This window comes from Crinia signifera, chromosome 2, assembly GCF_055691185.1.
Source record: "Crinia signifera chromosome 2, ASM5569118v1, whole genome shotgun sequence".
NCBI classification, from domain to species: Eukaryota; Metazoa; Chordata; class Amphibia; order Anura; family Myobatrachidae; genus Crinia; species Crinia signifera.
The window spans coordinates 178,652,093-178,665,035 of NC_139218.1; the positions used below are offsets into that span (position 1 = coordinate 178,652,093).

Here is a 12,943-nt window from a genome sequence, read left to right on the forward strand (position 1 = left end):
AATAATTCTTCCATTTTGGCCAAGGAGTGCATGGTTCTCAACAGTATTAAAATTGGCGGTTCAGGGGCCTCTGACTCTCTCGGTCATTCCGAACCTGTTACTTCAAGGGTCAATAGTTCATCCAGATCCGGCAGCATTATCTCTATGGGCATAAAAATTGAGAGGGGTCTTTTAAAACTGAAAGGTTTGTCTGATGGAGTCATTGCCCTATTACTACAAACAAGGAAAGAAGTATTGTCTCTTTTGTACTATAGTGTCGGGCAGGCCTTCATTCAGTGGAAAGCAAGCAGGATTGAAGAGACCACTACAACTCAAGTCTTAAGGCCCCCATACACTAGGGCGACTTGTCCTTAGGACAAGTCGCCCCCGACTTCCCCCTGAGCTTCCCCGGCTGCTCCCCGGGGGAGCTTGATTAGATTGGCACTTGATGTGCCATTTTTTACATGTGATAAATCGTCTCGATTATCACATGTAAAAAACCCGGGGAGCAGGGGGGGGGGCTACAGAGGTGGGAGCTGGTGGGAGCAGGGGGGCTGGGGACGCTGCGGGGGACACGTCTGTGTCCCCCGCTGCTGGGGACGCTGCGGGGGACAGCGTCTGTGCGAGGCGGTAGAGGGAGCAGGGGGGGCTGGGGACGCTGCGGGGGACACGTCTGTGCGGCGAGGCGGTAGAGGGAGCAGGGGACGCTGCGAGGGACACAGGCGGCATAGAGCCGGCCGGGAGCTGTCAGTATTAATGAATAAAAAAAAAAAAGCCCATACAATGAATGGGCAGCCTGTGATTGGCTGCTGAGCGCTCTCTCAGCCAATTGCTGACTGGCTGAGAGAGCGCTCAGCCAATCACAGGCCGCCCATTCATTGTATGGGCTTTTTTTTTTAATTCATTACTGACAGCTCCCGGCCGGCTCCCCCTGCCCGACTCTATGCCGCCTGTGTCCCCCGCAGCGTCCCCAGCCCCCCCCTGCTCCCTCCACCGCCGCGCCGCCCCACTAGGTCCCAAGTCGGGTGGTCGGACGTGCAGCAGGTCCGACCACCCGACGCAGATCCGATGCGCACGGGACCGCGCATCGGATCTGAGGGGACATCAAAACTAGCCGATTTTGGTCCGATTTCGGCCAGATCTGACTGATCTGGCTGAAATCTGACCAAAATCGGCTAGTGTATGGGGGCCTTTACAATTCCTATGTGATGGATTCAATCTAGGTCGAGCTGCATCTATTTGAAAGGTTCAGATTTCAGCATTGAGTGTTCTTCTGAACAGGAGCCTAGCAGAGGAGGAACTAATCAAAAGGATCTGTAAAGCTGTTAAAAAGACTGAGGCCTTTATTAAGATCCCTGCTGGCCCTTTGGGCCTTAAATCTAGTGCTAAATACTTTGATGAAGGAACCATTTGAGCCATTGGAAGAGGTTTATCTACGGAAGATTGGTTTTCTGGTCACGATTACCTCTGCGTGGTAATCGCAGAAGTAATCTGGTTCTTCAACACAAGCTCTAAGTATTAAAGAAACCAGATATGAGAATTTTTCCAGATAAGATTGTTCTAAGAACCCATCTTGGTTTCTTACCGAAGATGGTTTCTTCGTTGCACCTCAATCAGGAAATTACCTTACCGGCTTCCTGTCCTGATCATAAGGACAAAAAGGAGAAAGCATTAGGTCGTGAATGGCGAGGTTGACAGTCCAAAGGTCGATACATGTTTTTATTTTAGCCAACAGGTGGTATTTCCTGCTCTAAAATAGTGCGCTAACCTTTGAGAACCAATGCGAGGTGACACGGTACACTTAGACAGTGTCCATGTCGACATTCAGGAAAAAAAAAAAAAAAAACACACACACACAGGAAAAACTCATGTCAACCTTTTGACTGCCAACCTTGCCATTGTCGACCTAATGCTTGTGTCGGCCTTCCAACTTTGTCGACCTAAGCTAGGTCGACCTATTTCAGGAGTCAACCTTCAGTGGTCACCCAATTGCCCATACTGACGGGCGGTATTTCATGCCACCATATCATTCACTTCACTACGGCATGGTGGGAGACTAAAATAGTGTGCAGAGTGCAGCAAGGCACTGTGCCCGATGTATAGCGAGCGCAGGGAGCTATGCGAGGTGACACGGTACACTTTGACAGTGTCCACGTCAATGATGACGAAATTTGGTACAAAAAAGAACGTGAAAATTTCATTACGACCTTTTGACTGCCGACCTAATACTTGTGCTAGCCTTCCAACCCTGTCTACATTAGCCATGTCAACCAATTTCAGGTGTCAGCCTTCAGTGGTCTACCCAAGATATGTTGACCTAAATAGGGTCGACCCAATGACACATACCCATTAATTACTAATTTATTAAGGACCGTACACATTACGACGATCTGGCTGATGCGATATTGTGGGCAGTGGGACTGGCATCAGCAAGTGCATACACACATCGTGGATGATGTCCTTCCTCATCCGAACATGCTTGGAAGAGGGAGGGGGTCATTAACGACATGCAATGGCCCGCATCGGTAACGATGCACAGCGTAGACACTGGACGATATTGTTCAGAAAGCCCTTTCTGAATGATATTGTGACCATTATCATCTACTGTATCTGTGCCTTTAGATACAAAGGCCATTGTGAAAACAATGATGCAGATACCTCTACTGTATCTGTGCCTTTAGATACAAAGGCCATTGTGAAAACAATGATGCAGATACCTTAATAGCTAAAGCAAAGATAAAAAAAGCAGAAGGCATGTTAGATTACTAATCTAACAGATACCAAGGAATACTACTACAATTAGTGGACCACCCCACAAATCCTATTAACAGCAGTAAGGTACCTGTTACAGTTCACATTTGCCCAGCAATGTATAGGTAGTATTCTGTTTGTTCACTGCTCATTTAATTTCATATATCCTTCTAGCTATTGTTTATTCGCACACTGTGACCAATGTAGTGTTCCCATACATGGCTGCCTTGCCCAGTGGCATAACTATGGATGGTACAGTGGATGCAGTTGGCATGAGACCCGGCGGGTTGGGGGAGCCCCAATGCAACTCCCTTTACCCTCTATAGTATAGCGAGTTCAGCATCGAGGATAGTTCCGGAGACTGCACATGAAGCAGCATCACCTCCGTCCTCTCACCCAATAAGTGACATGCTCATGCTGACAGGGCTCGTAACCTGGCTTGTGGCAGCTACAATAAAAGCTATGGTGAGTGGGGCCAGGGGTGGAATAATAAAGAATATACAGGGGGAGAATGTGGCATAACAATGGCTTATCACCAGAGCACATGAGGCACAATTATGCGGGGAGAGGGTGGCACAGTAATGGATATACAGGGAGGAGGGACCAACCTGGCCTGCAGTGATTGAAGATAAAAAAAAAAAATAGAGAAAACACTTTGAAAAATTAAGCAGGATTACCTTGGATTACCCAAAGTAATCGGGCCCCATAACAATTGCATCCCCTGCACTCTCTATAGTTATAGGATCCCGCCTGTCCATCTTTTTCTCCATTGTGTCTACTCCTGTCCTGTAATCAAATAGTGCCTCTCATACTTGCTTCTTCTCCCTGTCTGTCTCTTTTTTGGTCCTCTTTCTTTTTCTCCCTGACACTATCTCTCTCTTTTTCTCTCATCAATGTGAACTGTTTGTTTGAGAATCACTGGCCTAGAAGGATCAGACTGTTTCTAATGGCTGACCGCACCAGCCAAAAAATTCCTGCAAGCAATCCCTGCTCCTGGCAGCAGCGGCTCAAGAACCCCCAGAGGAGCCATGTTCCAGCTGCTCAGGTTCAACTTCTCCAGAGAGAAGGTGGCTAGCATATGGGTATCATGGATGATGTAATGGTTAGCAGTACTGGGTCACAGCGCTGAGGTCATGGGTTCAACAACCATCATGGCCCTAACTGTGAGGAGTTTGTATGTTCTCCCTGTGCTTGCGTGGGTTTACTCTGGGTACTCTGGTTTGCTCCCACAATCCAAACATATACTGGTAGGTGAATTAGCTCCCAACAAATTAACCCTTGAATGTCTGTGTGTACATGTACATTTGTTAGGAAATATAGATTGTAAGCTTCACTGAAGCAGGAACTGGGGAGGAAACCCACGCAAGCACGGGGAGAATATATAAACTCCGCACAGTTAGAGCCATGGTGGGGAGCGAACCCATGATCTCAACGCTGTGAGGCAGTAATGCTAACCATTACACCATCTGTGCTGCCCCATATATATCTAGGCCCAATTTGCCAATGTCACAGTGTGGTGATCAATGATTTTGGTTCCATTATATCTTTATACAATTTAAACTGTCAAACAGAACACGGCATGGATAAATAAAATACAGCTTATAAAAAAACTTTTATTTACCAGTCTGAAATTCAGAATTGTTTTTAATTTCAATGATAAGCTAAGAATACAGTTTCCTACCTGAAGTCTGTTCAGCAAAAAGTGTATAAGTTGACAAACTTTACTGACAAGATGTTCTTGGCTGAGATGAACGAGGCGACAAGCTTGAACGAGTAAGGCACAAACCTCCTGAGGGTAAATAATAAAAAAACAAACAAACATGAAGGACAAAAATTAGTAACAACGGTAAATCATTTAGTGATGCAGTTGATTTGTAGACCCATTGGTTTGCATTCTTGAAGGGTAAATTATGCAATAGGTGTTTGCAAATTTGATAAATCTGCAGAAGTCTAGATTTTATTGGCTCCTAAAAATCGGCTTCCTTACTCCCACAAAACCACTAGATCAAATGACAATGCACAGTGCTAGTAATTAAAAGCATATTTTCTCAAGTGATATAAAAGACAAGCCATACTATAAACCCAAACGATGTCTTGGTTTACTACTCTAGTCACAACTACGTACGTATGTGAGGAAAAAAGACTGTAATGTGGATCAGGAACAGAGGCGGCTATAGGTAACATGTATGCAATATAAATGGGATGGTCCATACTATTATATATGTACAGTATATATGCAAATATATTTTCAACATATCCCTTTTGGTGTATAGTCCATTTTTACAGTGGACTCTAAGGGGGGTATTCAATCTCACTTTTTTCCCCACTTGTAGTCGAGTTGTTTAAGGTTACGTTTAGCTCGACAGAAATTTTTTTTTTTAACAAACTGTGATCTCGCCAATTCAAAATGTCAATCTTTGAAGTCTCCTCCTGTCGACGTTTGGAACGCCCATAACTCACAACATTGTATAAACTCGCCTTCGCGCCATCTCCTCGCCTTGAAATAGGCTTGTAACTCGTGGTCCGTCGCCTATTCCCGGTATGACTGGCTTTTGGTTAGATGCGGAGTCTTGTTCCTGTGGCAATTTTTCATGTTTCTTCATGCGCAGCGTGCGTAAACCAGCTTCCTTGACAGCTCTGCCTTTGCAGGTAATTAATACATTTTTTTTTTTTTATTGATTGATTTTGATTTGGCCGGTGCTTATGGTGTGAGCGTCGAGCCCTGAACTCTGTACATCGTCGTGGCGTGATGCAACTTAATGCTTGTTTGTTGTTTTTAACATGTCTTGTGTGGCAGATTTTTTTTGTGTTTGGATTGGAGCACATTTTAGAGTTAGACTGGTGTCTTTAGGTTGAGGGGCATGCTTTTGTTTTACTTTTTTAATTATACAGTTATTTCAATGTGCGCCATGCATTTTTTCTTCGTGGTTTGTGTTTGGTGTGCAGTATGTCTTGTGAAGCTGGTTTGTGTGGGGCTGGTGCGCAGTGGCGTAGCTTTGTGTGGTGAGTGGCATCACTTGGCAAGCTGGTCTCCGGTGTGTCTTGTGATGCTGGTCTGGGTGGGGCTGTCGCGCATTGGCGCAAAGTGAGTGTGGTGAGTGGCATGCTACATCACTTGACGCCTTGCCAAGCCTGTCTCTGGTGTGTCTTGTGATGCTGGTCTGGGTCGGGCTGCCGCACAGTGGCGCAGAGTGTGTGTGGTGAGTGGTTTACTACTTCACGCTGTGCCATTGCCATGCTTGTCTTTTCTTGTTTTCACTCCTTTAATATGACGCTGGTGGTTGTGGGCAGGGCCGGCGCTACCCACTCAGCAGCTCCTGCAAAGCAGGGAGGCGTCATGCTGAAAAGGCGCTGTCTCCCTCCCTGCTCAGCTTAAGCTGCCTCAGCCCTCACTGTCACTGCCTCCTGCATGCCACCCACAGCGCCTGTCTGACAGCGGGCAGGCGGCAGTATAAAGAGCTGCTCCCTGCACCGCGAGGGCACGCAGCCTGCATGCCACCTGCAGTGCCTGTCTGACAGCGGACGGCAGTATGGAGAGGCTGAGCAGCTCCCTGCACCGCGCACACACTGTCCTCCTCCTGCAACCTACCCCCTCTTCCTCACAGACACTTGCGCTGAGGCATGTAGTGCTGTCTGTGAATGCCTGGATGACATGTCATGTCCGGATCCTCCCCCTACCCATTGCTCCCTGCGTCTGTCAGCTGTCAATCAAATGACGAACAGGCAGCAGCAGCGCTGCTTCCCCTTCCTTCCATCTTTTCAGTGTGCTGTGCCAGTGCCACTGCCAGTCCTCAACACTCCACCCCCTCTATCTCCTCCCCTCTTCTCCCATCTCCTCCTTCTCTCCCCTCCTTTCCCCCTCACGAGAGGGGTGTAATGTGCTGCATACATGTACATGCACCCAAGATCCTCCATAGGATCGCATGTTGCATATACTCCCACAATCGGGCTGCAGCTTGTTGCAATGGCAATGTGAAAGGGCGCAAAATGTATGGTTTGCAGGAAGGCACCGGCCCCCCTAGCACCGGCCCTGGTTGTGGGGGGGGGGGGGTTTGCCATGCGGTGAGTGGCGGTTCTCATAAGGATAACAGCATTTGATACATGTGACGTGTATTGGGGGGAGGAACATTAGACACCTTCAAAAAGGAGGAAGCTAAGTGATAAATGCAATACATTATTCTGCTCAAAAAGTCTCTCCATGCTGAAATTGCTTTTAGCAAATATGCTCGCAGCATTTGTAATAGACATGCTGACAACACCGCTGCTGATATGTCTTTCGCAAAACAAGTTATAATAATGAACATAGTAGAAAAAAAAATGTATGACGACTAACAGATGGAAATCTCAAACAATTTCTCAATAAAATACAAATATCACGCCTCAAGATGGAGGCGAGCAAAACAAGTAGAAGAAATGCCTAAACTGTGTTGAGAAAGACATACATGCATTAACATTGAATAGGGTGCGTGTCAAGTCGAGTAAAAAAAAGTGTCCGGATAGCTCGGCTACTCGAGATCACATAATCTCGACAGGCGAGCAAAACGAAATGGGAAACAAAAAAAAAACCCGAGTGCGGAATAAAACCCAAGGATTGAATATCCGAGATGCAATAAAACCTAATTTCTCAGGCAAACTCCATGTGACGCTCGACAGACATTGAATACCCCCCTAAATGGGCTGTGCGCTTTTATCTTGAGTTTAATACACTCCGTTCCATTATTTAACTCAATACATATGGAGCGTACCCAGCCCAGGGTGGCGGACAGTTTCCCGACAGTCATTACCCCGACGGCCACTGGCTATTCTTCCTCGTGGGGGTCCATGAGCCCCATATAGGGAGAATAAAATAGGTGGCAAGCGTAGCTAGCCACCGTGCCGGCAGCGTGGCGAGCCCGCAAGGGGCTTTGTTGCGCTCCCCATGCTGTCTGAGTCCGGCCAGTCGGGATACCGACGTCGGGCTAATGACTGTCAGGATCTCGACTGTCGGGACCATTTACCACACCTAGGGTGACCAACTCATCCCTTTAATCCAGGACACATTAATTACACAGGTTCTATGGCTGGCTTTCACCTGGTTTTAAACTGCCACACATCAAGACTCCATTTCACCTGGTTTTAAACTGCCACAGAACCTGTGTAATTAATATGTGTCCCGGATTAAAGGGATGATTTGGTCACCCTAACCACACCCCAGCTATTTGCCATGATGCTTCCTGGCCTAAGTGGCATCATGCTACAGTAAAGCCCCATACATACACACAGTGTGTGTGTGTGTGTGTGTGTGTGTGTGTGTGTGTGTATATGTATGTATGTATGAATGAATATATATATATATATATATATATATATATATATATATATATATATATATATATATATATATATATATATATACACACACACATACATACATTCAATTGAATAGCACCCCCGTTCTCCCATCACTTTTTTATGGGAGAACGGAGTCAACAATTGATTTTCCCCTATAATAATGTTTTGAAGCATTCATAAAAGAAGATATGCTAAAAGACACTGTCGTTCTTCTCGGATATGCTCTTCACATACTAGTTAATAGGGAAATCGGTACTCTTTACCTAGAAGGGCGCCAGCGATTGAAATCGCGGGCGTCGGGGGTAAAAATCGCGGTCATCGCGGGTAAATCGGGATGGCCGCGATGCCCGCGATTTTCCCATAGGGAACAATGTTAAAAATGCTGATTGACCGCGATTTTACTGTTAAATGCCTCAATGGACCCGATTTGGCCATAGGAATCAATGTTAAATGGGCCACAGAGCCCAAATAGGCACAATTAACCCTTAAATGTCCCCCCCAATTTTTAACGCCACCCCACGATCCACGCCAACCCGAAGCGTGGCGAGCGCAGCGAGCCCGCGAGGGGCGGCGGTACGCGTCCTCCGACCTTTTCATGCCCTACTATCCACTAGGGCGTGGAGTGAGAATAGAATAGTGTGGCGAGCGCAGCGAGCCACCGAGCCCGAAGCGTGGCGAGCGCAGCGAGCCCCGCGAGGGGACGCGGATACCTTCACAGGTAGACGCGTCCCCTCGCGGGCTTCACAGGTGTCGGCGTCGCCACGGACACCTGTGAAGCCCGCGAGGGGACGCGTATAACTGTGAAGGTATCCGCGTCCGCTCGCCACACTATTATATTCTCACTCCACGCCCTAGTGCATAGTAGGGCATGAAAAGGTCGGAGGACGCGTACCGCCGCCCCTCGCGGGCTCGCTGCGCTCGCCACGCTTCGGGTTGGCGTGGATCGTGGGGTGGCGTTAAAAATTGGGGGGGACATTTAAGGGTTAATGGGCTCTGTGGCCCATTTAACATTGATTCCTATGGCCAAATCGGGTCCATTGAGCCATTTAACAGTAAAATCGGGTCCATCGCGCCTTTTAACATTGATTCCTATGGTAAATCGGGAGCATCGCGTCGCGGGCATCGCGGGTACATTTATGGCCGGCCGCGACGCGACCGACACGATTTCCATGTTTAACATGGGTTTCAATGGGAAATCGCGGGCATCGCGTCGGTCGCGTCGCGGTCAGACATAAATGTACCCGCGATGACCGCGACGGGCGCCCTTCTAGGTAAAGAGTACCGGGAAATCATATTTACACTAATCAGGGGCACTACCAGAGAAATCTTATACGAGGAAGCAGTGAATAGCCAGGTTTTCTGGAGTACTTGGGGAAGCATAGCTTATCACTGCTGCATGAATAAACCCATTTAAACATTCCTTCATGTGTTACATCTTAACAGCAAACTGTGTACGGATAATACTAGCTATGGGTAGACACTTTTTCAAACCATGAGCATAGGAAGTTTTTATAAGCAAGCCCCCATGTACTAAGTATACGAGAGACAGGGCACAGTGAGCGCAGGGTCAGCATTGGCTCGCACCTCTTCACCGATCCCCGGGGCTCCCTGCACGTAGTCCTGGGAAATTAGTTGATCCAGCAGCAGATTGATCTCCGTTCGGAAAGCCTCAGAGTCAGAGGGTTGCAGGCTGTGCAGCTTGCTCAGGTGCCGTCGGAAGTCACGCACGGGATCCGGCTGGCTATAGTGCTCTGGTGGTACCTGGGAAGCAGCAGCGGCGGCGGCGGCGCCATGCGACATTTCTCCCAAGATCCCAGCACTCTCTTCAGACGCCATTTTCCGGGAGTCGGACCCGTTGTTAGGGCAACCAACAGTCACTTCCGAGCTCGTTTAGGTCGACTCGTCGAAGTTCATTGCGTCATCGTTGTGCGCATATAACACGCGCTGCATATTACATAACTACAGCTGCAGTATCTCACCCGTGCAACGATATTCGCCCAGCTTCAAGTTCTTATTCACTTCTTATTCGAGCTCCAGCTTCTTATTCATGACATTCACTTTTACAAGGGTTAATGAGTTTGGGCCACAAATTTGACACCTGAGATCAACAGAGGGATGCTACTTACATATGACCCAAATTTATTTGACCTGGCCCAATGCCGAGTTGGGTATGAAATACATGCGCAAAGTGGACACGTACACCATTTTATCATTTTGAATAAGTATCTGCAGTTTTGCAAGGGTTAACTCATTTGACACCTGAAATCATTAGAGGGGTGTCACGTATGACCCAAGTGCTGTATTTTGCCTGGCCCAATGCTGATTTGGGCATGAAATACATGGGCAAAGCTGGCACATATAGTCTATCATTTTGAATAAGTAGCTGTAGTTTTGCAACGAGTCCTGGTCCACAAATTTGACCTCTAAATCAACAGAAGGGTGTTACTAGCATCCGATCTAGAGCTGTGTACACAAGGACCAATATGATCGCTGGCAATATATTGCTCAGTGTCCTGTTTTCATCAGCGACCAGAGATGGTCGCTGATGAAAATGACACACTGCCGGGAGAAGAGGCAGGGAAAGTTGCTGGTTGGAGGAGCATGCTCCTCAGACCAGTGACCATTAGGTTGCTGAAAACGGGAGCACGCACCCCGCGATTTATCACAATCCAATCGCTCAGCGACCATATTGCCAGCGATTTATGCCCAACTTTAATTTGGACATCAAAAATGCAGGCAAAGTGGGAATATACACTATTTTATAATTTATCATTCTTAATAAGAAGCTGCAGTTTTGCAAGGGTTAACCTGGTGTGGGCAGGAAATAGATGGGCAAAGTGGGCACCTGCGACATATTTAACCATTTTGAATAAGTATTCACAGTTTTTCAAGGGTTAATCTGTCTAAAGGAGTGTACACATGGACCCTTTGGTTGACCCACCTCTGGTTCTGGTTGACCCACAAAGCTGCAGATGAACTAAACGCCGCCTCCCCCAAATGCTGATTTTCCCACATGTATGCGAATGGATGTTTAGCATAAACATCCAGTTGCAGCCTAGCATGCAGGAGCAAAATCATTCGATGGACACCGACCATCCAATGATTTTGCAAGCGCTTGCAGACCTAAGACACCTCTCTGGTGTCTTAAGGTGCCCATACACGTACCAATTACCCGGTACTTTTTTTGCTAAAATAGCATCGTTGTGCATATGTTGTGCATGGGATGCGATGCTATTTTAGCACAAAAAGTACCGGGTAATTGGTACGTGTATGGGCACCTTTAGATCTGTGGCTTCCCTGTATGGCAGTGCTCAGGGAACTCGGTCCTCATTACCCCGCACAGTGCATGTTTTGCTGGTAACCCATCAGGTGCACAGGTGTACTAATTACTCACAGACACATTTTATAAGCTCTGCAGGTGGAGTAAATTATTTCACTTGTGATTCTGTGAGGAGACCTGCAAAACATGCACTGCGTGTAGTAATGAGGACCGAGTTCCCTGACCACTGCTGTATGGGAAGCGGGTGGGCAGCTGACATCTGCTGATACCCTGTAAATTTATGTTTATGCAAAACATCCATTCGCAGTGCGGCCTGGGGGGGGCACCATTCGCACGCCCGCCAGGTGGCATTACAAGCAAAATACAGCTGCTTAGCGGGTCAACCAGAATCAGGCCCTTAGTTTGCTAACTATCAAAACCATGTGCACTGCAGTTGGAGCAGAGATAACATGCAGAGAGCGTTAGATTTGTGTGAGTTATTTTGTTTCTGTGCAGAGTAAATACTGTCTGCTTTATTTTTTCACTGCAATATAGATATTAGTTTGAAGAACGCCCCCCCCCCCCCCACCCAAATGTAACTCTCTGCACATGTTACTTCTGCCCCACCTGCAGTGCACTTGGTATTGTCCATTAGCAATTTGTTCGGTATGGGGTGAATTCGGCCCCGTTCCGATGTTTGGGGGTCAGGGAATGCGCAAGCGCATATTTGTGCATGTACAGTCAATGAACGTCCTTGGCGAGTTACACACTCTCCGGGCCGTTTGATGTGGGAGGGGAGGGCCGGGAGTGGACAGCGGCATGAATGGGGCTCACCCATGGGAACACCCAGCATTTTAAGGGCGTTCCCATGGGTACACTTGCAGGCCGATGCCTAATGGAGGTGGGCGGCTTATGTCACATTCAGCCCCGTCTTCATCCAGGCGCACACAAATAAAATTCAGTTTTCACTGACTTCTATTTGCGAAGGCAGGAGAAATTATTCGATAGTTGGTTACCATTAAATGATTTCTCCTGCAGTGGAGGCATGCAAGAGGATGCGTTTTCATTACACAAGGGGATTCGGCGGCAGTGGGGGGTCGGGCGTTTGGTAAGCTGTGATATTCGCAGATAACTGAGCCAACCTGAATCGGGTCCCAAATGTGCTTTGCAAACCAACCTGAATCAGGCCCTATATCTGTAATATATAGTCTTGCCTGCACAGTCTATTTTTCTATTCAATATAGACTAAACAGCACCGCGCGTTGGGATTGAATCAGCATCAAATGCGTCTGAAAACTGTTAGATTGTCAATATTGACTATACTGTACAGCCAAAATCTAATAGAAAGTTAAGCTGGGTACACATATATACAATCCAACCGTTTGGCCGACTGTACTCCCGTCGGACCGTCCACAAACAACAGCCGATCACGCGCGTACACACCTGTACAATTTTACTTGCGATGTCCGATGTACTCCCGTCCAAACAGTCGCAAGAAAAAGATTGTACCACCGTACACACTCTCTCGATTTGGGCTTTTGACACGATATATATGAACAAAATTATCATAATGGGCTGGGTTAAGGGCATACCAAAACAAAGAGGCGTGAGTACAGAACCTAA

The 12,943-nt window shown here is 47.3% G+C and overlaps 1 protein-coding gene across 1 annotated transcript in view; it reads right to left on the reverse strand.

Annotated features, from left to right (window-relative positions):
- Positions 1-10,038, reverse strand: part of HEATR6 (HEAT repeat containing 6) — a 98,534-nt gene extending 88,496 nt beyond the window's left edge. Inside the window, exons 1-2 of the mRNA XM_083173236.1 lie at positions 9,646-10,038; positions 4,412-4,519 (exon numbers count right to left, since the gene is read on the reverse strand). Of these exons, the coding sequence (XP_083029362.1) occupies positions 4,412-4,519; positions 9,646-9,897 (360 nt within the window). The 5' untranslated portion in view covers positions 9,898-10,038. The remainder of the gene's footprint in view (positions 1-4,411; positions 4,520-9,645) is intronic.
- Between the last annotated feature and the right edge of the window lie 2,905 nt (positions 10,039-12,943).